The 27,567-nt window shown below is 42.7% G+C and overlaps 1 protein-coding gene across 1 annotated transcript in view; it reads left to right on the top strand.

Moving 5' to 3' along the window:
* cacna1g (calcium channel, voltage-dependent, T type, alpha 1G subunit) overlaps positions 1-27,567 on the top strand; it is a 158,381-nt gene that overhangs the window by 90,587 nt on the left and 40,227 nt on the right. The window contains exons 19-23 of the mRNA XM_041858665.2: positions 11,008-11,076; positions 12,777-12,961; positions 23,939-24,065; positions 26,462-26,587; positions 26,755-26,844. Of these exons, the coding sequence (XP_041714599.2) occupies positions 11,008-11,076; positions 12,777-12,961; positions 23,939-24,065; positions 26,462-26,587; positions 26,755-26,844 (597 nt within the window). The remainder of the gene's footprint in view (positions 1-11,007; positions 11,077-12,776; positions 12,962-23,938; positions 24,066-26,461; positions 26,588-26,754; positions 26,845-27,567) is intronic.

The following is a 27,567-nucleotide window of genomic DNA, read 5'->3' as shown; positions in this document are numbered from 1 at the left end:
CAGACATTTATTCAATGCTTCATCTTTAGGAGTTATTATGAGGTTGACTGGCCTGGAAAATAACCAATAATGTCGACACCTGTTTTTTCATAACTGATTGTATATTGAGGCATGCAATATAGGAAAGGAGAGAAGAGGAGAAGGACAAGAAGGAGAGGAGAAAGAAGGAGAGGAGGAGAGGAGATCTAAACTAAACATATGTGGAAGTCAGTTGGTGTCTGTGACAGGAAACAAGCCACATCAGAAGAAAGAGGGAGATGCTTTACTCTCTTTAGGAGCTCTCTGTGTTGGTCACTGTCTTTTGGAATCTCCTCCCTTTCTATTTTTATTTCACTCTCACTCACTGTCAGAATATATTCAGCAAAGTTAATCCTAAACTACTTTAGAGACGACTCCGGCGTGTATTTTTAGTATCTTGTCATTACTCACTTTGCTCTCTCTCTCTCTCCCTCTTTCTCTCTCTCGCTGTCTCTCTCTCTGTCTCTCTCTCTCTCTCTCTCTCTCTCTCTCTCTCTCTCTCTCTCTCTCTCTCTCTCTCTCTCTCTCTCTCTCTCTCTCTCTCTCTCTCTCTCTCTCTCTCTCTCTCTCACTCTAGCTCTCTTTTCTATTCCCCTGCTCCCTCCATTCACGAGTCTGTTCGTTTATAATGAATGAAAGTATGAAAAACACATGGTCACAGAGGATAGGAATGACCGGTGTCGGCCCCGGATTTCTTAAACAATTTAAACAGGCGTTCCGATGATGTCACCACAAATATTCCCAGAGACTTTAAGAATGTTTTATAACGTTGCGACAGAAGTGGCTTGAGGAGATGTACGGGAGGGCGTGGGAATGAAAGTCCACACACGCACGCACACACACACACACACACACACACACACATGTGGGCTGGTTTTGCAGCGTTTGCATTGAGTGCACCACCACAATACTCATAACTGTGCCAAAAAGGAGTGTGTTTATATAACGTGTGTGTGTGTGTGTGTGTGTATGTTGGGTAAATAAGCAGTCAGTCCGTGGGTCTGTACATTCCAGCTGCACTGCTTGTTTTCTTTCCTGAGCCCTTGTTTAGATTCCCAAACAATTTCTCATTCCCCCCTAACAAAAGGCTTAGTTAATACACTGATCTCTCTCTCTCTCTCTCTCTCTCTCTCTCTCTCTCTCTCTCTCTCTCTCCCCCTCACTCACTCACTCACTCACTCACTCGCTCTCTCTCGCTCTCTCTCTCTATCCCTCTCTCTGTCTTTGTCTCTCTCTCTCTGTCTCCCTCTTTCTTTCTTTCTTTCTTTCTTTCTTTCTTTCTTTCTTTCTTTCTTTCTTTCTTTCTTTCTTTCTTTCTTTCTTTCTTTCTTTCTTTCTTTCTTTCTTTCTTTGTCTCTCTCGCTCTCTCTCTCTCACCCTCTTTCTCTCTCTATCTATCAATCAATAAAATGTATTTATAAAGCCCTTTTTACATCAGCAGATGTCACAAAGTGCTTATTCAGAAACCCCAGCCTAAAACCCCAAACAGCAAGCCATGCAGATGTAGAAGCACGGAGGCGAGAGAGAGAGAGAGAGAGAGAGAGAGAGAGAGAGAGAGAGAGAGAGAGTCCGAGAGAGAGAGAGAGTCAGAGAGAGCGAGTCAGAGAGAGAGAGTCAGAGTCCAAAACAAAAACAGCAGGTCCGGGACAAGGTAGCACGTACGGTGAACAAGTCAGGGTTCCATAGCAGCAGGCAGAACAGTTGAAACTGGAGCAGCAGCACGACCAGGTGGACTGGGGACAGCCAGGAGTCATCAGGCCAGGTAGTTCTGAGGCATGGTCCTAGGGCTCAGGTCCTCCGGGAGGAGAGGGAGAGCGAGATAAATAATTAAAGGGAGCATACTTAAAATCACACAGGACACCAGATAAGAAAGGAGAATTACACTAAATATAACAGACTGATCCTAGTCCCCTGGCACATAGACTATTGCAGCATAGATACTGAAGGCTGAGACAGAGGGGGTCGGGGGACACTGTGGCCCCCGTCTGATGATACCCCCGGACAGGGCCAACCAGGCAGGATATAACCCCACCCACTTTGCCAAAGCACAGCCCCCACACCACTAGAGGGATATCAACAGACCACCAACTTACTACCCTGAGACAAGGCTGAGTATAGCCCACGAAGATCTCCTCCACCTCACGTGCCCGAGGGGGCGCAAGACCAGACAGGAAGATCACGTCAGTGACTCAACCCACTTAAGTCGAGTATAGCGCAAAAAAGCCTGGCACGATGTGACGCACCCCTCCTAGGGATGGCATGGAAGAGCACTAGTAAGCCAGTGACTCAGTCCCTGTAATAGGGTCAGAGGCAGAGAATCCCAGTGGAGAGAAGGGAGCCGGCCAAGCAGAGACAGCAAGGGCGGTTCGTCATTCCAGTGCCTTGCCGTTCACCTTCACACCCCTAGGCCAGACTACACTCAATCATAGGACCTACTGAAGAGATGAGTCTTCAGTAAAGACTTAAAGGTCGAGACCGTATACATTATTTGTCTTCAAGAAGGCAGTGAGTTGCTAAGCAACAGCTTTTTCTAAAATTTCTGAGAGGAATGGGAGATTCGATATAGGCCGATAGTTTTTTAAAACATTTTCCGGGTCAACGTTTGGCTAGGGAGCCATTTGTTATGTTCAACATAGGAGGGCCAATCACAGGAAGTAGCTATTTCAGTAGTTTAGTTGGAATAGGGTCCAGTATGCAGCTGGGAGTTTAGAGGCCATGACTATTTCTGTGAATGTGTCAAGAGATAACAGGATTAAATCACTTGAGTCTCCATTGATCCTAGGTCCTGGCAGTTCTGTGCAGACTCAGGACAATTGAGCTTTGGAGAAATATGCAGATTCAAAGATGAGTCCGTAATTTTCTTTCTAATGATCATGATCTTTTTGTCGAAGAAGTTCATGAATTCATCACTGCTGAAGTGAAATCCATCCACTCTTGGGGAATGCTGCATTTTAGTTAGCTTTGCAACAGCATCAAAAATAAATGTTGGATTGTTCTTATTGTCCTCAATTAGGTTAGAAAAGTAGGCTGATCGAGCAGGAGTGAGGGCTCTTCGGTATTGCACGGTACTGTCTTTCCAAGGTAGCCGGAAGACTTCCAGTTTGGTGGAGCGCCATTCCCGTTCCAATTTTCTATAAGCTTGCTTCAGGGCTCAGGTATTTTCTTTATACCAGGGAGCAAATTTCTTGTGACAAATGTTTTTAGTTTTTAGGGATGCGACTGCATCTAGGGTATTACGCAAGGTTAAATTGAGATCCTCAGGTAGGTGGCTAACATATTTTTGTACTCCGACGTCCTTGAGTAGGTGGAGGGAGTCTGGAATGGCCTCTAGGAATCTTTGTGTTGTCCGAAAATGTATAGCGCAGCTTTTGATAATCCTTGGTTGGGGTCTGAGTAGATTATTTGTTGAGATTGCAAACATTATAAGATGGTGGTCCGATAGTCCAGGATTATGAGGAAAACATTTAGATCCACTTTATTCCACGGGACAAAACTAGATCCAGGGTATGACTGTGGCAATGTGTAGGTCCGGAGACATGTTGGACAAAACCCTTTTGGAGTTGGTGTGTGGACTTTTCCATGTGAATATTGAAGTCACCAAAACATTTAATATTATTTGCCATGACTACAAGGTCCGATAGGAATTCAGGTAACTCAGTGAGGAACGCTGTATACAGCCCAGGAGGCCTGTGAACAGTAGCTATAAAAAGTGATTGCGTAGGCTGCATAGATTTCATGACTAAAAGCTCAAAAGACAAAAACACATTAATCTTTGTTTTTGTAAATTTAAATTTGCTGTCATGGGCGTTCCAAGTGACGCAGCGGTCTAAGGCACTGCATCGCAGTGCTTGATGCGTCACTACAGACCTTGGTCCGATCCCAGGTTGTGTCACAACCGGCCGTGACCGGGAGTCCCATAGGGCGGTGCACAATTGGCCCAGCGTCGTCCGGGTTAGGGGAGGCTTTACTTGGCTCATCGTGCTCTAGCGCGTCCTTGTGGCAGGCCGTGCGCCTGCAGGCTGACTTCGGTCGTCAGTTGAACGGTGTTTCCTCTGACACATTGGTGCAGCTGGCTTCCGGGTTAAGCGGGCGGGTGTTAAGGAGCGCAGTTTGGCGGGTCATGTTTCGGAGGACGCCTTACTCGAGCTTCTTCTCTCCCGAGCCCGTTGCGGAGTTGCAGCGATGAGACAAGATCGTCATTGAAATTGGGAGAAAAAAATGTCACTAGTGTAACCAGGAGGAGAGTACTTATTTAACACAGTAAATTCAGTCAGGTCCATCACATCAAGGTTATGATCAGTGATTAGTTAATTGACTATGACTGCCTTGGAAGTGAGAGATCTAACATTAAGTAGCCCTATTTTGAGATGTGAGATATCACAATCTCTTTCAATAATGACAGGAATGGAGGAGGTCTTTATTACAGTGAGATAGCTAAGGTGAACACCACCATGTTTAGTTTTCCACAACCTAGATTGAGGCACAGACACGGTCTCAATGGGGATAACTGAGCTGACTATACTGACTGTGCTAGTGGCAGACTCCACTAAGCTTGCAGGCTGGCTAACAGCCTGCTGCCTGGCCTGCACCCTGTCTCATTGTGGAGCTAGAGGAGTTAGAGCCCCGTCTATGTTGATAGATAAGATGAGCGTACCCCTCCAGCTATTATGGAGTCCGTCACTCCTCAGCAGGTTAGGCTTGGTCCTGTTTGTGGGTGGGTCCCAGAAAGAGGACCAATTATCTACAAATTCTATCTTTTGGGAGGGGCAGAAAACAGTTTTCAACCAGCGATTTAGTTGTGAGACTCTGCTATAGAGCTCATCACTCCCCCTAACTGGGAGGGGGCCAGAGACAATTACTCGATGCCGACACATCTTTCTAGCTAATTTACACACTGACGCTATGTTGCGCTTGGTGACCTCTGACTGTCTCATCCTAACATCGTTGGTTCCGACATGGATAACAATATCCCTATACTCTCTACACTTGCCAGTGTTAGCCTTTACGTTGGTAGCCCTGCCCCCTGGTAAACAGTATGAACGCTGGAAGATTATTTTTAAGTCTAATATTGCAGGTAATGGAGTCGCCAATGACTAGGGTTTTCAATTTGTCAGAGCTAATGGTGGGAGGCTTTGGCGGCTCAGACCCCGTAACGGGTGGAGAAGAGACCTGAGAAGGCTCTGCCTTTGACTCCGACTCGTTGCTTAATGGGGAGAACCGGTTGAACGTTTCTATCGGGTGAATGAGCGACACCGGTTGAGCATGCTGACAGCATTTCTTTCCAGAAGCCTTGAGAAAATTGTCCGGCTGTGGGGACTGTGCGGGGGGATGTATACTACTATCTGTACTTACTGGTGGCACCGACGCTGTTTCAACCTCTCCTACACTTAAATTGCCCTTGCCTAATGATTGCATCTGAAGCTGGGCTTGAAACTTGGCTATCCTCACCATAAGGCGATAGTTCTCCTGTATATTATGAGTACAGCGACTGCAATTAAATGGTATAGCGTTAATGTTACTACTTAGATTTTTTGGCTGGTGGAGGTCCTGTAGAACCATGTCCAGATAAAAAGTCCGGGTGAAATAGTTGAATGAAAAAAGTTGAGCGAGGAAAAAACTAAGACGTTGGTAAATTTGTTAAATGCAGAGTTTTTATTAAATGGTTATTAAAATTAATAAACAACAAGTTTGGCAGGTAGCCAAGTAGCAACAAACAGCACAGCAGCACAGAGACAACGCTGAAGAATGATGTTATGAAAGTTCTAATCAAGTTCCTCGATGATAACCTCTCTATCAATTCAATTCAAAGGGCTTTATTGGCATGGGAAACATATGTTTACATTGCCAAAGCAATTGAAATAGATAATAAACCAAAGTTAAATAAACAATCAAAAATTAACAGTAAACATTACACTCACAAAATTACCAAAGGAATAGAGACATTTCAAATGTCATATTATGGCTATGTACAGTGTTGTAACGATGTGCAAATAGTTAAAGTACAAAAGGGAAAATAAATAAGCATACATCTGGGTTGTATTTACAATGGTGTTTGTTCTTCACTGGTTGCCCTTTTCTTGTGGCAACATGTCACAAATATTGCTGCTGTAATGGCACACTGGTATTTCACCCAATAGATATGGAAGTTTATCAAAATTGGATTTGTTTTCAAATTCTTTGTGGGTCTGTGTAATCTGAGGGAAATATTTGGCTCTAATATGGTCATACATTTAGCAGGAGGTTAGGAAGTACAGCTCAGTTTCACTTGTGGTCCTCTGTAGCTCAATTGGTAGAGCATGGCGCTTGTAACGCCAGGGTAGTGGGTTCGATCCCCGGGACCACCCATACGTAAAAATGTATGCGCACATGACTGTAAGTCGCTTTGGATAAAAGCGTCTGCTAAATGGCATATTATATTATTACTTCATTTTGTGGGCAGTGTGAACATAGCCTGTCTTCTCTTGAGAGCCAGGTCTGCCTACGGCGGCCTCTCTCAATAGCAAGGCTATGCTCACTGACTCTGTACATAGTCAAAGCTTTCCTTAATTTTGGGTCAGTCACAGTGGTCAGGTATTCTACCACTGTGTACTCTCTGTTTAGGAACAAATAGCATTCTAGTTTGCTCCGTTTTTTTGTTAATTATTTCCAATGTGTCAAGTAATTATATTTTTGTTTTCTCATAATTTGGTTGGGTCTAATTGTGTTGCTGTCCTGGAGCTCTGTTTGTGTTTTTGAACAGAGCCACAGGACCAGCTTGCTTAGGGGACTCTCCTTCAGGTTCATCTCTCTGTAGGTGATGGCTTTTTTATGGAAGGTTTGGGAATCGCTTCCTTTTCGGTGGTTGTAGAATTTAACGTTTCTTTTCTGGATTTTGATCATTTGCGGGTATCGGCCTAATTCTGCAATGCATGCATTATTTGGTGTTTTACGTTGTACACTGAGGATATATTTGCAGAATTCTGCATGCAGAGTCTTAATTTGTTGTTTGTCCCATTTTGTGAATTCTTGGTTGGTGAGCAGACCTCAGACCTCACAACCATAAAGGGCAATGGGTTCTATAACTGATTCAAGTATTTTTAGCCAAATCCTAGTTGGTATGTCGAATTTCATGTTCCTTTTGATGGCGTAGAAGGCCCTTCTTGCCTTGTCTCTCAGGTTGTTCACAGCTTTGTGGAAGTTACCTGTGGCACTGATGTTTAGGCCGATGTACGTATAGTTTTTTGTGTGCTCTAGGGCAACTGGACCTTTTTTGGAACACCATTATTTTTGTCTTACTGAGATTTACTGTCAGGGCCCAGGTCTGATCTGTGCAGAATATCTAGGTGCTGCTGTAGGCCCTCCTTGGTTGGGGACAGAATCACCAGATCATCAGCAAACAGTAGACATTTGACCTCAGATTCTAGTAGGGTGAGGCCGGGTGCTGCAGACTGTTCTAGTGCCCTCGCCAATTCGTTGATATATATGTTGAAGAGGGTGGGGCTCAAGCTGCATCCCTATCTCACCCCACGGCCCTGTGGAAATAAAAGTTTTTTTTTTTTATCGCACACTTTTTGATTGTGTACATGTATTTTATGATGCATGTTTTTCCCCAACACCGCTTTCCATCAATTTGTATAGCAGACCCTCATGCCAAATTGAGTCAAAAGCTTTTTGAAATCAACAAAGCATGAGAAGACTTTGCCTTTGTTTTGGTTTGTTTGTTTGTCAATTAGGGTGTGCAGGGTGAATACGTGGTGTGTCCTATGGTAATTTGGTAAAAAGCCAATTTGACATTTGCTCAGTACATTGTTTCCACTGAGGAAATGTACGAGTCTGCTGTTAATGATAATGCAGAGGATTTCCCCAAGGTTGCTGTTGACGCATATCCCACAGTAGTTATTGGGGGCAAATTTGTCTCCACTTTTGTGGATTGGGGTGATCAGTCCTTGGTTCCAAGTATTGGGGAAGATGCCAGAGCTGAGGATGAAGTTAAAAAGTTTAAGTATAGCCAATTGGAATTTGTGGTCTGTATATTTTATCATTTAATTTAGGATACTATCAACACCACAGGCCTTGTTGGTTTGGAGGGTTTGTATTCTGTCCTGTAGTTCATTCAATGTAATTGGAGAATCCAGTGGGTTCTGATAGTCTTTAATAATTGATTCTAAGATTTGTATTTGATCATGTATATGTTTTTGCTGTTTGATCTTTGTTATAGAGCCAAAAAGATTGGAGAAGTGGTTTATCTATACATCTCCGTTTTGGAAAGATAACTCTTTGTGTTGTTGTTTGTTTAGTGTGTTCCAATTTTCCCAGAAGTGGTTAGATTCTATGGATTCTTCAATTACGTTGAGCTGATTTCTGACGTGCTGTTCCTTCTTTTTCCGTAGTGTATTTCTGTATTGTTTTAGTGATTCACCATAGTGAAGGCGTAGGCTCAAGTTTTCTGGGTCTCTATGTTTTTGGTTGGATAGGTTTCTCAATTTCTTTCTTAGGTTTTGGATTTTTCATCAAACCATTTGTCATTGTTGTTCTTTTTCTTATGTTGTCTGCTTGAAATTTTTAGATTTGATAGGGAAGCTTAGAGGTCAAATATACTTTTTAGGTTTTCTACTGCTAAGTTTACACCTTCACTATTACAGTGAAACATTTTGACCAGGAGGTTGTCTAGAATGGATTGAATTTGTTGTTGCCTAATTGTTTTTTTTGTAGGTTTCTACACTACTTTCCTTCCATCTATAGCATTTCATAATATTATGCAGTTCCTTTGGCTTTGGTACCTCTTGATTGAGTATTGCTCTGTTCAAGTAGACTGTGATTTTGCTGTGATCTGACAGGGGTGTCAGTGGGCTGACTGTAAACACTCTGAGAGACTCTGGGTTGAGGTCAGTAATCTACAGTACTACTGCCAAGGGATTAGCTATAGGTGTACCTACCGTAAGAGTCCCCTCGAAGCATACCATTGATTATGTAAAGACCCAGCGTGCGACAGAGCTGCAGCAGTTGTGACCTGTTTTTGTTGGTTGTTTTGTCATAGTTGTGTCTAGGGGGGCATATTTTTGAGGGAATGCTGTCACCTTCAGGTAGGGGTTTGTCCCCCTGTGTGTTAAGAGTGTCAGGTTCTTGTCCAGTTCTGGAATTTAGGTCATCACAGACTAGTACATGTCCCTGGGCCTGGAAATGGTTGATCTCCCCCTGTAGGATGGAGAAGCTGTCATCGTTAAAGTATGGGGATTCTATTGGGGGGATATACAGTGCATTTGGAAAGTGTTCATACCCCTTGAATATTTCCACATTTTGTTACGTTACAGCCTTATTCTAAAATGGATCGAATTAAAACATTTTCCTCATCAATCTACACACAATGCCCCATAAAGACAAAGCAAAAACAGTTTTTGCAGTTCAGGGGGGAGTCTACTGGGTTGGTGTATCCTGCCTTGTCTGTTCTGCTGTGGTGTTAAGGCTGTGGTCGAGGTCTGATGTGGGCTGTTATTTTGGCTTCTCTGAGGGGATGGCTAGCTCTCTCATGAGTGGTTGATTGTCCCACTTCAGCTGTCTCACACCTCAGCTGTCTCACCCCCTCCTGCAGTGCTGTTAGCTGTGCCATGTGTTCCTCTCTCTCCTCCTTAAGTTCTCACCTCAGACCGGAGTGCAGCCAGCTCTCTCAGACAGCCGTCTATCTCCACCTTCAGCCCTCTGGGTAATGTAGGGGGGGTGGTGTTGAGCTGGTCTGTTTTGTGTGTCTGTGCTGTCTGTAGTGTATGTACTAGCTCTCTGAGCTCCACCTTGTCTCTCTCCAGCTCTGTGAATGTATCCCTCTCAATGATGGAGGAGCAGTGCAGTTGTGGGACCTGGGTGTGTTCAGTGCTGGGGGGGGGGTGACTATCCTTGTCTGCATAACAGTTTGAAGAGGTGTGATCAGACTCACTCGGGGTGGTGTAGTCGTCACCAAGAGAAAGCTTCTCCTGTCGTGCTCTCGCTTTGATTCTGTGGAAGTCCTTTTTGAAATGTAAGTTGCCTTGCACCATCACTGTTCCATTCTTGTACAGGTTGACAGAGGTTGTCTCAGTCTCAAGGTCCTCGTTTTCCAGTATTTTGATTTTCCACCCTCCGCCAATACCCTCTCTCTTAAAAGAGGGGTAGTGTGCTCTTATAGCTGTGTGCCATGCCCAGGGATTGTCTGTGTGGAACATTAGGTTGCTTATGTTCCCATTTTTGTAGCAGTCAGCAAAAAGTGTCTCTGGATTGTCCATGAGGAGCTTCTCTTTGTACTCTTTCCGTGCCTTGTCAGTTTTTATATCCAAGGGGTACTGTGGTGACCTCTGCACAGAGGGAAGCCATGGAGCACTGGGCCAAAGAGGCCTCTGCATTTGGGTGGGGGAGGAACTCTGCTGCCATTGTTGGGCACAGGGACTTCACATCTCTCACTTCACACTTCAGTGCTAGTTAATGTTGCAGCCGGGTCTTTTCTTTCCTAGCAAACTTGGTAGCCTTTTAACTTAGCATTCAGTCTTTATAAAGTAAAAAATCTAGAGATTATTGTAATTTTATTTTCATTCCAGGCCTTCAAAGTAGTTTCAGACTGGACATTACTTACTCAGTTCCAGGTTGGATGATATTTTTGGGTTTCTGTAGTGCTTCTTTTGCCGGTTGCTGGATTGTCAGAAAGTTTACTGGATAGTCCTTAGCAGTAAGAATCCTTGGTAATAACAATCCTTCCAGAATCCTTCCAGGTAATTTTGTCCAAAATCAGGGTGTAGGTTTGGAGTTTTGATTTGAAGTGAAGGTTATGTTGTGGAGGGTAGTATCCTGTATATGTCCTTGTAAAAAAAACACGTTTATACAAATATTTTTGTACAAACATGCTGAAAGATTTAGGAGCTCATCTGCTCATGACCTCACTCTCTCTCTCTCTCTTCCTCTCTTCTCTTCCTGTCTTTATCTCTCTCTCTCTCTTTCTTTCTTTCTCTCTCTATCTCTCTCTCTGTCTTTGTCTCTCTCTATCTGCAGGAGCGCATCTTCCTCACCTTATCCAACTACATCTTCACAGCGATCTTCGTGGCTGAGATGACAGTCAAGGTAAGAGGGGACCACGGAGACAGACCCTACCAGCGAGTAAACCCACACTCTCCTACCCAGGAAGACACACTGATAACTGTGCCTCAGGGCTATAGTTAAGGCCTCCATAGGTCTGGTATAATCCACATGGCCAGGTTAAATCTCTACGCTCTCTGGCTGATATCAGGACATGTTACGTAGAAGTTGCCCGTAAGCACAAATCTAGTATCAGCTTATCTTACCCGAATCCTAATCTTTACAGTAAGAGTGAAAAAATGCCAAACTGACCTTAGATCAGTGTCTCGTGGTAAACTTTATCCTACTCCTATTAGGACTTCTTGTAAGCCTCATATCCATCAGTGGTTTCTGTGTTCATTCTGCCCCAAAGCTTATTTGAAGAAATAGAAAGAAAGCGAGAAGGGGGAGGGGAACGGAAGTACCATTTCAGTGTTTCATAACGGTCACCATTTAGAGTGAGATGAGAAAATAGAGCCTAACAAAGTACCTGAAGTACCTGAAATACCTGAAGTTCCTGAAGTACCTGAAGTACCTGAAGTACCTGAAATACCTGAAGTACCTGAAATACCTGAAGTACCTGAAGTACCTGAAATACCTGAAGTACCTGAAGTACCTGAAGTACCTGAAGTACCTGAAATACCTGAAATACCTGAAGTACCTGAAGTACCTGAAGTACCTGAAATACCTGAAATACCTGAAGTACCTGAAGTACCTGAAATACCTGAAGTACCTGAAGTACGTTAGATAGCTAAGATGACAGAAATACATTAAGACACGGCCCACCTCCAAATGATTGATCTTCAGCTCTACTGTTTCACTCTCATTAAGACAGACACAAAACCTTTAAGAAAACCGGTTTTCAGTGTGATACCTCGGTAAGCCTCAAACACACACTCACACGAATGGGAGTGAATGCTTGCACACACACATACACACACACAAAGAGAGAGAGACACCTGTTAATAATACTAAGGAAAGGATTGTCTAGCCGATATTCAAATGGCCTGGCTTTGAATGGAGGGTCATGTCTACGTATAGAGGCTTGTGGCAGTGTTAGGGAGGGGTGAGGAAGGGTGAGGGCTAGAGAAAGTTCACAGGTGTCACTCACTAAGACCTCAATTTCTATTCTGGTGCCCAACTCAATGACAGGGCTCACACACACGCACGCACACACGTTGTGGGCAGACACACAAAATGGAAATCATGCCCAGGAATAATGGGGCTCGGGGGAGGTTAATTAACGTCACACACAGAAAGTCAGATGTCTGGGGGAAACTGACAGGGGCATAGGAACCAAAGGCTTTGTAACCTCGACACGTCTTTGTTCATCAGGGGTTTGATCATTCTCTTTGATACTGCCTGGTTATATATAGATTCATGCCTTAACGCTCTGACGAGGCACAACATATGCAAATGAAGCCATCCGGCTGCCTAGTTGAGATGCAGTTTCTATGGGTTATTGTTATGTCTCAGTCATTTTTGTAGATTGAAATACAGAGAGAAGAAAAGTCTTCAACGACAAAAGTTTGTATCTCCCTTGGCTTGGCCTAATTTACTTAGCACAACTCCAGAGGTGCCTCTCTGCTTGACTGCTTTGACTATGTGTGTTTGTGTATATGCGTGTGCATTACTGTCTTTGTTTGTATGTGAATGTAAGTGTGTAGCATGTATGTTGTTAACCAAGTGTCTGTGTGTATTCTCAGGTGGCTGCACTGGGCTGGTTATTAGGTGATAAGGCCTACCTGAGGAGCAGCTGGAACATTCTAGATGGGATTTTAGTGATGATCTCAGCCATAGATATCCTGGTCTCATTGGTATCAAACAGCAGCCCTAAGATACTGGGCATGCTCAGAGTGCTGCGCTTACTACGGACGCTCAGGCCACTACGGTGAGTTATACAAACAGCGGACCCACACAAACACAAACACGCATATACACTCACTTACACACACACACACACACACACACACACACACACACACACACACACACACACACACACACACACACACACACAAAACACATATACGCACTTCCTCACAATACCATAAAAGACCTGTTCCCAAAACAGTACAATACATCTACCAGCCAACAGTGTGTGAGACTTTCCTCAGATACCGTATACTGTACTAACTTCACATACTGTATCGCTTAGGCCTGCGCAATTAATCAAATTCACATCGAAATCGCAATATTGACATGTACAATATCCATATTGCAAGAGCTCCATATCGCATGTAATATTTTAAATGTATCTCAGTCGTGTGTAACGTCCGTTTTTTATAGTTTATTTCATTTTTTAAATTTCTACTCTTGTGGCTGCTTCCCACTAACATACAAAATGTAATGACAAAGCTATAAAACATTATGCTAAATATAACCCATCAACTTAGTGAGTACCATTGGTGTTTAGTATGAGGGTTTCTGCCTGAAATATCCTTGATATTTTTTACACAGTTGTATTTATTTTATTATGTCAATAGGTCTTTGTTGTGAATGTTTTGATGCCAAACTGGTGGCAGTGGTGAAAAAAGTAAATTGTTGGACGAGTTACAGAGTTCATTTAAAATAATGCCATTGTGGATTAGATGTTTTTTTCATTAATTAGGCTATTTTCTTGAACCATATGGTCTATCCACTACACACAAAAAAAAAGGTTATATATAATACCAAATAAGGGTTCTTTGGCTTGTAACCATAGCAGATTCCTTTTTGGTGCTTTATATAACCTTTTTTTGAAGGTCTAAATGGAACCTTTATGGTGCTATAAAAAAACATTTCCTAAGGTTCTATAAGAGGGGTATTCAACTCTTACCCTACGAGGTCCGGGACCTGTGTGTTTTCTGTTCTACCTGATAATTAATTGCAAGCACCTGGTGTCCCAGGTCTAAATCAGTCCATGATTAGAGGGGAACAATACAAAAATGCAGTAGAACTGGCTTTGAGGTCCAGAGTTGAGTTTTAGGGTTCTATAAAGAACCATAAAAAAAGGTTCTATATAACACCAAAAAAGGGTTCCGCTATGGTTACAACCCTTTTAGGTGCTATATAGAACACTTTTTTATGGTTCTTTATAGAACCTTTATGGAGAACGGTTCTATAAAGAACATGTCTCAATCTCAAAGATGCTTTGTAGATCCTTTTGAAGAAACCTACAGGGTTTTCTATTCTGGTTAGGAATATTATATTGTTAAAATTCCATAGGTCTTATTATTGTTTTAACTGACAAGTTGAATTAGGTGTGCTAGCTCAGGAACAGCTGGGGGTCCCTGATGAGAGAATTAAGAACCGCTGACTTAGTCTACCGTTCTCAATTGACACAAGGCCATACATAAATCTTTCACAAGACACCGTTCTCAATTGACACAAGGCCATACATAAATATTTCACAAGACACCGTCACTGGCCATAGTCATATATAAGATGTAATGACACAATACAACAGATTAGATCAACTGGAATGACACTCTCACTCACGGTTGCACAAAAAGAGCCGTGAGCAAACCATGCCGCAAAATATTAGCCCCTACATTCAAATGATTACTAAAAGAGCAAAGAACCCTTTTGTGAACAGCAAAGAACCATTGAAGGGCTCAAAGGGTTATTTTAGTCATTATGGGTCCTTTTTCCGCATACAGTGTTGGTAAGTAACAGATTACAAAAACACTGTAACTGTAATCCATTATGTTACCAGCAAAAATATTGTAATCTGATTACAAATTAGATTTTTTGCCAATATCGTTCCATCCTAATATCTCCCAGACACTAGGAGAACTGCAGCAGTTAAAGCTACTTAAAACATGTACATGTTGAATGGTAGTGTGTGGTTTTAAGCCGTGGTTGGGAATAAAATAGAAAAAACTCTGACTTTAACTTTCTGTAGCTGTGTCTTGCTGTGTTTTCTTCCTCTGAGAATGGTTCACGACGCCCCAAAGAGTAGTGTGTGTGTGTTGTGCATTTTGGTGTGTGTGTGTGTGTGTGAAAGGGAAGATGCATCAATGTTTCTGAGAAGGTTTCACCTCCCATATCCCTCAGATGTCTGAATGATACATGCCCTGTCAGTGTGTGTGTAGTTTTTTTCTAAGGTGGTAGATCAGCTTTAATATTACAGATAGATTGTGGCTTCCATCAATGTAATTGTCTGCATCATTTACAATCCCCCATATACCTTTTTTTTTGTAAATATATACATTACCAGTCAAAAGTTTGGACACACCTACTCATTCAAGGGTTTTTCTTTATTTTTACTATTTTCTACATTGTAGAATAATAGTGAAGACATCAAAACAATGAAATAACACATATGGAATCATATTAAACAAATCAACATATATTTTATATTTGAGATTCTTCAAAGTAGCCACCCTTTGTCTTGATGACAGCTTTGCACGCTCTTGGCATTCTCTCAACCAGCTTAGTGAGGAATGCTTTTCCAACAGTCTTGAAGTAGTTCCCACATATGCTGAGCACTTGTTGGCTGCTTTTCCTTCACTCTGCAGTCCAACTCATCCCAAACCATCTCAATTTGGTTGAGGTCGGGTGATTGTGGAGGCCAGGTCATCTGATGTAGCACTCCATCACTCTCCTTCTTGGTCAAATAGCCCTTACACAGCCTGGAGGTGTGTTTTGGGTCATTGTCCTGTTGAAAACAAATGTTAGTCCCACTAAGCGCAAACCAGATGGGATGGCGTATCGCTGCAGAATGCTGTTGTAGCCATGCTGGTTAAGTGTGACTTGAATTCTAAATAAATCACCAATAGTGTCACTAGCAAAGCACCCCCACACCATCACACCTCCTCCTCCATTTTTCACGGTGAGAACCACACATGCGGAGATAATCCGTTCATCTACTCTGCGTCTCACAAAGACACGGCGGTCGGAACCATAAATCTCAAATTTGGACTCATCAGACCAAAGGACAAATTTCACCGGTCTAATGTCCATTGCTCGTGTTTCTTGGCACAAGCAAGTCTCTTCTTCTTATTGGTGTCCTTTAGTAGTGGTTTCTTTGCAACAATTCGACCATGAAGGCCTCATTCACACAGTCTCCTCTGAACAGTTGATGTTGAGATGTGTCTGTTACTTGAACTCTGTGAAGCATTTATTTGGGCTGCAGTCTGAGGTGCAGTTAATTGCCGAACTTATCCTCTTCAGCAGAGGTAACTCTGGGTCTTCCTTTCCTGTGGTGGTCCTCATGAGAGCCAGTTTCATCATAGCGCTTGATGGTTTTTGTGACCGCACTTGAAGAAACTTTCAAAGTTCTTGAAATGTTCCGCATTGACTGACCTTCATGTCTTAAAGTAATGATCGACTGTTGTTTCTATTTGCTTATTTGAGTTGTTCTTGCCATAATATGGACTTGATATTTTACCAAATAGGGCTATCTTCTGTATACCACCCCTAACTTGTCACAACACAACTGATTGCTCAAACGCATTACGAAGGAAAGAAATTCCACAAATGTACTTTTAACAAGGCACACCTGTTAATTGAAATGCATTCCAGGTGACTACCTCATGAAGCTGGTTGAGAGAATGCCAAGAGTGTGGAAGCTGTCATCAAGGCAAACAAATATAAAATATATTTTGATGTCTTCACTATTATTCTACAATGTAAAAAATAGTAAAAATATAGTAAAACCCTTGAATGAGTAGGTGTGTCCAAACTTTTGACTGGTATTGTATATTTTCCTGTATTATTTTCCCCTAACCCTACCACCCCTCCCCTAATTGGAGTAAACTAATGGAGAACAACATTTAGGCTTCTACTTCCAGCTTATACATACTATATACATTTTACGGACACAGTATATTTTACAATAGTTCTCTTTTGTTCGTTTTTATTCCCATCCTTCAGCTACCCTCAAACCCTCCCATCTATCTCTGAAGACCATCCAGTTTTGATTTCTATTTGCCATGTATTTGTTAACTGTGCTGTGATGTTCCACAAAAGTTCTGAAACTTTCTATTCTCATAGTTTCTAAAGATTGTCAATTAAAGATAAACATTTTTGCTAAGAGTATTATTATATTATTGATCGATTGACTTTTACTTTTCAAATCACACAGCAGTGCTATTTGCAGAATTACCTCCAGGTAAATGTTGCAATTCTTCAGCCATTCCGGAACCTGCGACCAAAAACAAGCTACATATGTACAGTACCAAAACAAATGATCGAATGATTCTGTCTCTTCGCAGCAAAATCTGCAGAGCTGGGAAGATTGTATCCCCCATATAAATAACATTATATTGGTTGCAGTAATTTAGTAAAATAATTGAAATGGAAAAACTCTACGTTTTGAATCCGGCGTAGTTTTGTGTATCAGTTTATAAAACATGTGCCATGGAATCGGTACATCGAAAATCTCTTCCCAACTATTTTGCAATCTATATGGCACAGCTGTACATTTTTTGGTCCTTAAATGAAACTGGTATACTTTTTTATTTATCACAATTTTCTTTAACCAATTTTGGTCTTTAATGCAGGGCCGACATACAAGTTCCTTACTTTTTCCCCCTTCCACTTGCCTCTTCCATTTTTGCAGTAATGCTGCAATTATTTGATTTTAATTTTGGGTAGAGCATTCTTACTAATCTGCTAGAGAACCAGTTCGGATTTAAGTGGAACTTTTGTATGACTGAAGCCTTTAATGACAGGTCTAATGCTTTAATATTTAATACTTTCTGCCCGCCGAATTCATATTCATTATATAAATAGGCCCATTTAATTTTGTCTTGCTTTTTGCTCATATAATTTAAAAAGTGTCGCAAGGCCATAAGCAAATACGTAAACTGGGATAGAACTAAAGAGTTAATCAGGGTGATTTTTCTACAAACAGACAGGTATTTTCCTTTCCATGCTAGCAAGATCTTATCTATATTTATGTCCACGTTACCGTCAGACCATTTTATTGGTAAACTACTTGGTAATGTAAAAGTTGTATTTTTTAGTAATCCTGTCGGTGTGTGTTTGTGTTTGTTGTCGTGCGGCTCAGTGTGTGTGTGTGTGTGTGTTTTTCTCTTACCTCGTGTCTCTCCTCTCGTGAAGCTCTTGAGGCTTTGCCTGCACTAAAATATTTATCAACATCTCAGGAAGAGCACACAAATCAAATATTCATTTTTCCTGCCCAATTTACCCACAAAACTCTGAGGATATCCACTTCAATCTCCTACCTGACCCCTATCAATTATGACCCCTGACCTCTAGTGAAATGGAATCTACAATCCCTGTCTCCAAACCAAGATTCCTTTTATCTAGAGAGTTCTACAGTGTCATATGCCTTTTACTGAGGAGTGGCTTCCGTCTGGCCACTCTACCATAAAGGCCTGATTGGTGAAGTGCTGCAGAGATGGTTATCCTTCTGGAAGTTTCTCCCATCTCCACAGAGGAACTTTGGAACTCTGTCAGAGTGCCCATCGGGTTCTTGGTCACCTCCCTGACCAAGGCCCTTCTCCCCCGATTGCTCAGTTTGGCCGGCCGGCCAGCTCTAGGAAGAGTCTTGGTGGTTCCAAACTTCTTCCATTTAAGCATGATGGAAGCCACTGTGTTCTTGGGGACCTTCAATGCTGCATCAATTATTTGATACCCTTTCCAAGATCTGTTCCTCGACACAATCCTGTCTCTGAGCTCTACAGACAATTCCTTCGACCTCATGGCTTGGTTTTTGCTCTGACATGCACTGACAAACCTGTTTTCGCATTGTCATTATGTGTAGATTGATGAGGAAAAAAACAATTTAATTCATTTTAGAATAAGGCTGTAACTTAACAAAATGTGGAAAAAGTGAAGGGGTCTGAATACTTTCAGAATGTACAGTTCTTTATTAGAGTTGTGTTAACCTAATCCTTACTGAAGTCTGGAGAAAGGTATGGCTGCTTTATACTGTAATGGTATTAGAAGAAATTACACACATAAAGGAATATGTAGTTAATGTATTTATTCAAGTTTACTGTCAGTTTTAACACTTTAGTAAGATCTTGACTTGGAGCTGGCAGGAAGAGTGCGCAAGAGAGACAGAGGATAGAAAGAGAGCAACATTGAGGGAGAGCGAGAGAAGGGGCGATGGATAAAGAAACGAAGAGAGAAAAACGTTAAGCTGGTGTTCTCTCTGTTCCGCTGACGCTACAGCTGATCTCTCCGATCAGGAAATAATAAAATAATAATATATCCTTTGAGAGTACACTCTTAGAAAAAAGGTGCTATCTAGAACCTAAAAGGGTTATTTGGCTGTCCCCATAGGATAACCCTTTGAAGAGCCCTTTTTGGGTTCTCCTATGGGGACAGCCGAAGAACCCTTTTTGACCCTTTTTTCTAAGAGTGTATTAATTTGCTTTCAAACCCCAATGCTCGGACGAGAAGAGAGGAGAAGAGGGGAGGGGAGGAGAGTTGAGGAGAGGTGAGGAGCATGAAAAGGCCATAATATTAGTATGCTGGTCTGGGTTTCTGTGATATATTGTAGCAAAAGCTATAGATGTACTGAAGGCCATCTCAGAGAAAGTTCAGTTAGTTTGACAGGGAGGTAAAGTTATGCCGCTAGGAGAGCTCTGAAAACGAGGGCTTAACGTGTTCTGAACTGAGCTTGTGTGGCAAGCATCTCATAGGACTAAATTTAAAATAATGGAGAATATCAACGCTTGACAAAACACTGCAGCATTAATAGCTAAAAAGTATGCAGATCAATTCCTTTTCACATTCAAACTATCACACAAGCAAAAGGGAGAAGAGCAACCCACTAGAGCATTGGAATTGTACTTGTGTGATTTATTTGTGTGATTTTCAGTTTGTCAGTTCAGAGGCTTTAGTTTGGTTTCAGGAGAGGAGAGGGGAAGAGTGTGTGAATTAAACATGAGTTATCGGTCTGTGTTTTCCCCTCAAGCACTGGAGTGTGTAGGGTTCACACACACACACACACACTTAGAGGCAGACATTATATACATTACGGCCAGTGAGTAAGAGTCCCTGTTCCTCTTTACTCCTCTTTTTATCCATTCATCCATCCTCAGTGACGTTTCTGTTCTAACACTCTGCTTACAGGATATGCTAAAGTAGGGAAGACAGGAAAGAGAAGAAGAGAAGAAAACAAAGATCCTACACTCTACTCCAACTACTCACATTGTCCCAGATACCAGTGCATGTGTGTGTGCATGTGTGTGTATTTGTGTCTCTGTCTGCAGGTGTGTGTGTTGGTTTTCCTCATTAGGGATATTAATGATGCCATTTTACAGAAGCAGAGAGGAGTGTGTGTGTGTGTCTTTGTTTAAAGCGGCACATACACACTGCTCTGTTCATCCATCAAGACTGTGACCTCAGTTCAGGCTTCACCACGGGGAATCCTGTTGTTAGCACCTAAATGTCCCCTTTAAGTCACCTTACATCCCCTTTATTTCTCCTTAAGTCACCTTATGTCAACTTAGCTCTCTCACAACTAGCTGCAACCAGAGGGAAGATAGACTGTTCCAAAATGCCAGGGTGGCAGGGGTCAGGAGTGTTAGCCACGTTGTTTATTGATGTATCCTCTCTGTCTTCCCTCTCGGTTGACCCTGTCAGCTGTGTGTTTTGGCTCATCCGTCTCTCCCAGTAGGTGATGTAATTATCTGGGGGGTTCTATCCTCGTACCCCTCGCCCCATGACTGGACGCCTCGTTAACTCCCACATTAATGAAAACAGCCTCCAAACATAGGTGTCTGCATGACTCCCTGACTCATGTGGTTCAAATGTGCATTTTACATCCCAGTCACTTAACTGATGATTTCATCCAGAAGAGTGTCTCACAATGAGTGGATTCAAACTCAGCCAGTGGAAAAGACACAAACACAGTAAGAAACCTAAGTGCTGGTAATTTCATAGTGAATATAATAGCAGAGTGAAATTGAAAGGTATGTTTCATATCTGGAGAGAACGGGAGGAGACATAGAAAGAGAAGAGGAGGAGAGAGAGAGGAGAAGTAATGCAGGGGTAGGGTAGGGTCCATCTCTCCCTCCCCCTCTCCCTCCATCTCTAAAGTACCTCCCTCTATCCATCCCTCCATCCATCTCTCGTTCTGTCCATCTCTCCCTCCCCCTCTCCCTCCATCTCTAAAGTACCTCCCTCTATCCATCCCTCCATCCATCTCTCGTTCTGTCCATCTCTCCCTCCCCTCTCCCTCCATCTCTAAAGTACCTCCCTCTATCCATCCCCTCCATCCATCTCTCTTTCTGTCCATCTCTCCCTCCCCTCTCCCTCCATCTCTAAAGTACCTCCCTCTATCCATCCCTCCATCCATCTCTCGTTCTGTCCATCTCTCCCTCCCCCTCTCCCTCCATCTCTAAAGTACCTCCCTCTATCCATCCCTCCATCCATCTCTCGTTCTGTCCATCTCTCCCTCCCCCTCTCCCTCCATCTCTAAAGTACCTCCCTCCTATCCATCCCTCCATCCATCTCTCGTTCTGTCCATCTCTCCCTCCCCCTCTCCCCTCCATCTCTAAAGTACCTCCCTCTATCCATCCCTCCATCCATCTCTCTTTCTGTCCATCTCTCCCTCCCCCTCTCCCTCCATCTCTAAAGTACCTCCCTCGATCCATCCCTCCATCCATCTCTCGTTCTGTCCATCTCTCCTTCCCCCTTCATCATCAATCCCTTGCTCGGAGTCGTTTAATCACAGTCGTTCTCTGCTCGGGAATGAGCGTCTCGTTTATTGCTTTACTTGTTATCATCTTTCTTCCAAGCGTGGGAGGGAGGGAAAACAGGAAAAGTGCATGTGTGGCGGCCGCTCCACAAGCACTCGTTGTGGCTTTTTGTGACGTTCCAAATGAAGATGACAACATGACTATGTATGAATAGCCCTGGATAATGGAATTTTCTCTCACTCTCACTTTTTCCTTCTCTCTCTCTCCATATGAATAGACATTATTGAAAGAGTCTTGCTCGGTGTATGTCCTTGCGATAACCATCAGTGTGTATTGACTTGTCATAAAATACATGGCTCTCCCTAACAAGCACTTTGACTATACCCTAACTATGTTTTTGTTCCAAAGACGATGCGTCTTGAGTGTCATGAGCAGAAATCACAGCTTTTATATGCAGACTTAGAAAACAATGAGGGAAGAAACATTCATGATTGACTGTGCTAGATACATAAGCAAGGACATGGGAACGGTAGGAGAGCGAGACCCTACTTAACTGTACAAACAAAGATGACAAGTTTCTATCCTCTGCGGACTCGCTGAATTTCTTGCCCCTGCTTCTCCTTTGCTCTCTCTTGTCTCTCTCTCTCTCTCTCTCTCTCTCTCTCTCCTCTCTCTCTTCTCTCTCTCTCTCTCTCTCTCTCTCTCTCTCTCTCTCTCTCTCTCTCTCTCTCTCTCTCTCTCTCTCTCTCTCTCTCTCTCTCTCTCTCTCTTTCTGTCTCTGGACTTTCTCGCAAACACAATCTCCTCTGATTGTTGTGTAGCTGTGGAAGTATAATAATCAGATTGTTGTGTAGCTGTGGAGGTGTAATAATCAGATTGTTGTGTAGCTGTGGAGGTGTAAAAATCAGATTGTTGTGTAGCTGTGGAGGTGTAATAATATATAATGTTTTATATACACTAAAGTGAACACCTGATCTTTCCATGACATAGACTGACCAGGTAAATACAGCCTTTAGACAATTGAGACATGGATTGTGCATGTGTGCCATTCTGAGGGAGAACGGGCAAGACAAAATATGTAAGTGCCTTTGAACGGGGTATGGTAGTAGGTGCCAGGCACACCGGTTTGTGTCAAAAACGGCAATGCTGCTGGGTTTTTCATGCTCAACAGTTTCCTGTGTGTATCAAGAATGGTCCATCACCAAAAGGACATCCATACAACTTGGCACAACTGTGGGAAGCATTGGAGTCAACATGTGGCATCATCCCTGTGGAACACTTTCGACACCTTGTAGAGCCATGCCCCGACCATACACTCAGTGTATACCACATAGAGAGAGAGAGAGAGAGAGAGAGAGAGAGAGAGAGAGAGAGAGAGAGAGAGAGAGAGAGAGAGAGAGAGAGAGAGAGAGAGAGAGAGAGAGAGAGAGAGAGAGAGAGAGAGAGAGAGAGAGAGAGAGAGAGAGAGAGAGAGAGAGAGAGAGAGAGAGAGAGAGAGAGAGAGAGAGAGAGAGAGAGAGAGAGAGAGAGAGAGAGAGAGAGAGAGAGGGAGGGAGGGAGGGGGAGAGAGAGAGAGAGAGAGAGAGAGAGAGAGAGATATTAAATTCATGGTCATTCCACATTTGTTACACTAGTGGTGTGGTTTGGGGGAGTGGGTGTGTTTGCGTTTGTGCTTGTATGCTTATGTGTGTCCGAGTGGAGTGTGTTTCTCCATATCTGTGTGATGATCAGTGTTATTGATCTGGTCTTAGTCTCAGTGTTATCGCCAAATATCTTCTCTCAGTCCTTCTCTTAATGAACTATTGATTTCCTCTCACTCCCCCTCCCTGCTCCCTGAATATGGGACCACTGGACTGAAGACAAAGCTGAGCTTAGCATGCAGCCTCACAGAGAGACAGACAAGTAGAAAGACAGAGAGGTAGAAAGACAGACAGGTAAAGAGACAGACAGATAGATAGTACAGATACATACTGATTAGGGGGAGAGAGAGGGGAAGAGGTACTGGAGGGGTGAGGGCAATTGACCGTCACAGATTCGCTGTGACAGAAAGAAGGACGGAGGGGTAGGAGACGAAGGGAAAGGGGAAGTGGAAGGAAGTAGAAGGGAAGGGGAAGAGGTGGAGGGAGAGCCACCTGCGTCTCCATCTGGCCTGGCTGCTCTGTAACAGATCTAAACAACTCTCTCTCTTTCTCTCTCTCCTGCACTCTTCATCAGTCTTATAAGTTTAACATTGTGCCTCTGTGTCTCTCCGTGATTTCCAGTGTGATCAGCAGGGCCCCAGGTCTGAAGCTGGTAGTGGAGACTCTGATGTCGTCTCTGAAGCCTATCGGGAACATCGTGGTCATCTGCTGCGCTTTCTTCATAATCTTTGGTATCCTGGGAGTACAGGTGAGAATAGACAATTTATGCAACCCATACAAAAAAATAAAATAATATCAACCAACCAATGTCAGGGAAATGTTTTCTTTCAAGCAGTTTTCACACCTTAATAACTTTGGTATGAGAACTCATCTCTACTCCTTATACACACCAAACTCTTCTCTCCACCTGAGAGTTTATTATTATTATTATAATAATGTTTTACCTTTATTTAACCAGGAAAATACCCTTGTGGTTAGAAACCTATGAGGTCAGCAGGAAGTAGTTAGCATGTACACATAACACAAGAGCACAATACAATACATAAACAACAATTACAATGGTCAATAACATTTTCTTCTATCAGAGCTTTAAACTCAGACAGCGACACCCTCTCCTCCAGTTTTATAGTCTTTTATTGCTCGTTCCAAGACCAAGAAGCATTGTAGGATTGCTTCCCCATTTCAGTCCTTGTCAGAAGAGCTATGAATGAGAGCACTGACTGAGAGCAGAGGCTGTAGGATTGTGACGTTGTTGTTAGCGAGGATCAAAGATATTATGGGAGTAGCCCAAGCACTGCCTTGGACACAAATATGTACCATTGCTTAAGCCTTCTGGTAGGAAGGGAGGGACACTTCACCATGTCATGTACTGTAGTTTACAGTGATGGGTGGGTGGTCTTGCATTAGTTATGAACCTAAGCACTCCGTGATACATCACGCCCAGTTCCTTAAGGGTAATGGCGGAGGCTCGCATGTAAATCATGTCAACATAGTCCAACACAGATAAAAATGTCCCTTGCACAAAATCCTTCCTAACTGATATAGAAAAAATATATTTGTTCCTAAAATAAAAACCCAATTTCAGTTTATTTTCCACGTTTTCAATGTGCTGTTTAAAACGGATCTTTTCGTCTAACCCAGTGGTTCTCAATCCTGGTCCGGGGGACACAAAGTGATGCACTTTTTAGTTTTTGCCTTAGTATTACACACCTGATTCAAATCATCAAAGCTTGATGATGAGTTGATCATTTGAATCAGCTGTGTAGTACTAGGGCAAAAACAAAAATGTGCACCCCTTTGGGTCCCCAGGACCAGGATTGAGAACCACTGATCTAATTCAGGGGTATCAAACTCATTTTTCCCCGGGGGCTGCATTCAGTCTTTAACGAGGTCCGGAGAGACGCACTGAAAATTTGTTATATTTCCACTGTCAAAATTAGCAAAAAATGGTCTTCTATCCATCGTTTTTTGAATTTTTGATGCTCCCTGACTGTCTTGCTTTCATTTAGATTATTATTAGCGAGCTGCTCAAGATTTGGTTTTAGTCCCCCCGCGGGCCTTACGTTTAATGAACCCTTGAGGGACTCCTTTCGTGAGCTGTCGAAACTCTAACTTCATGCCCTTCTGTGCCACACTGTGTTCTGTCGGAGAGGTAGTTTTGGAACCAATCCAACGCTCCAGAACCAAAACAATTTTTTTCTAATCTACGCAGCAACAGGGCTTGGTCAACAGTGTAGAAGGCTTTTGATAAATCAATAAAAAGTGAAACACAATGCAGTTTGTTGTCCTGTGCATCCTGAAGATCACTGATTATCTTGGTTGCAGCTGAGATTGTACTATGTTTTGCTCTAAAACCAGACTGGTTTTGGGATAAGAGTGACAACACTATCACTGGACTGTAACTGACAAGTGGCTAATATGGCATTACCCATAAGCCCCCTCTTCTCCAATCACCCCCTGAGAGGACTCTTAGGTCGTACATCAGGGAACACCTCTGAGAAAAAGTTTTTTTCATGAGACATGTCAGCAGAAAAAGTGCTCTTCCAGGCGTTTCTGGGCTATAACTCAGGTGTGAGGGCTCAGCCCTGCTTGTCAAGTCATATAGATGGAGAAGACATGGCCGTTAGTCCATTGTCCAATTTACACTAACGAGTTAGATGTCCTTGGGGGTCCGGGTCAGAGAAGATGAGGCTGAGCGAGAGGATTTACTCCGCCCAAAATCTGTCCTAGTGAGACAAGCCCATTTTTGTATGGAGGTCTAAAGAGTGTTGAATTATGTGAGCGTATTTGATCGAATAGAAGTTTTGTAATATTTAGGTTGTTACAAATGTACTGATATAAGATCATCTTTGTTCGGGTTCATTGCATGTCACCTGTGTGTGTGTTTGGGGGTGTGGGGTGGGGTGTGTGTGTGTGTGTGTGTGTGTGTCACTAACAAGTCAGACTGTATGATGGCTGTGCGTCAGTTACACTCCTATCAATCACGCGAGGACATGCAAGGGAATCCTATCATGGAATAAGTAGAGCAATTGGAATTTACCATAATGATGGCATTAGTGTGACCATGGCGTCTGTGTGTGTGTGTGTGTGTGTGTGTGTGTGTGTGTCTGTTTGTGTGCGCACATTTTTTTTCTTTCTCTCCAGCTCTTCAAGGGGAAGTTCTTTGCGTGTCAGGGAGATGACGTGAGAAACATCACCAACAAGTCAGACTGTATAATGGCCAACCACAAATGGGTTCGACAGCAGTACAACTTTGATAACCTGGCACAGGTATGATTCTCAATACTTGCAGTGGAATGTATCTTCACCACTTTCTTTCTAAAATGCCTTTGTGGAAACCTTGTTTGTGACCCTCTTTCTATCACCTCCCTTCTCTCTCTCTCTCTCCCCTTCTCTCTCTCCCCTTCTCTCTCTCTCTCTCTCTCTCTCTCTCTCAGGCTCTGATGTCTCTCTTCGTGCTGGCCTCTAAGGATGGTTGGGTGGACATCATGTATGATGGATTAGATGCAGTGGGAGTCGACCAACAGGTATACAACAGACACGCTGTACACAGACCCAGTCACACACACCGCCACACATAAACACACACACATTATGCACATCCACACATGGGAAAACCTTGTATAAAAGTAGAACGTAGGGCATTCTAGAGAGGAAAAAGTGATACCTTCGCTTTACCGTTGTCTTAACACAAAACTCCAACCATAAAACAAACCATTGTTTGTTTGATTGTTTTTGCTGCTAAACCACTGTAGCATCAACACACACTGAGATTAGTGAGAGGGGCTTAGCTCATCATGATCAACCCAAGTCCCCTTTACTTTAGTTTATTTAGTAAATATTTTCTTAACTCTATTTTCTTAAAAATGCATTGTTGGTTAAGGGCTTGTAAGTAAGCAGTTCATGGTAAGGTTGTATTGTATTCGGCGCATGTGACAAATAAAATGTGATTTGATTTGATTTTGTGTGCTCCCACACATGTACAGTTGCTAGTGAGTTTACACACCCCTTGCACAGTCTTCACATTTGCTGCCTTAAAATGTAATCTAAAAAAAGGATTACATTAGATTTTTTCGCCCTAATAATCTACGCAACGTTTTCAAAGTGAAAGAAAAATTATAGAACATTTTCCAAATTACAAACAAATGAAAAATGAGGATGTATTGATTGCGGATGTCTTCACACCCCAGAGTTAATATTTGATGGAAGCATCTTTGACAGCCATTACAACCATTACAGCTGTGAATAGT

Source organism: Coregonus clupeaformis, chromosome 31 (genome assembly GCF_020615455.1).
Source record: "Coregonus clupeaformis isolate EN_2021a chromosome 31, ASM2061545v1, whole genome shotgun sequence".
NCBI lineage: Eukaryota > Metazoa > Chordata > Actinopteri > Salmoniformes > Salmonidae > Coregonus > Coregonus clupeaformis.
Note: the sequence above shows the minus strand (reverse complement) of the source record. Positions and strands in the feature narration are given on the sequence as shown.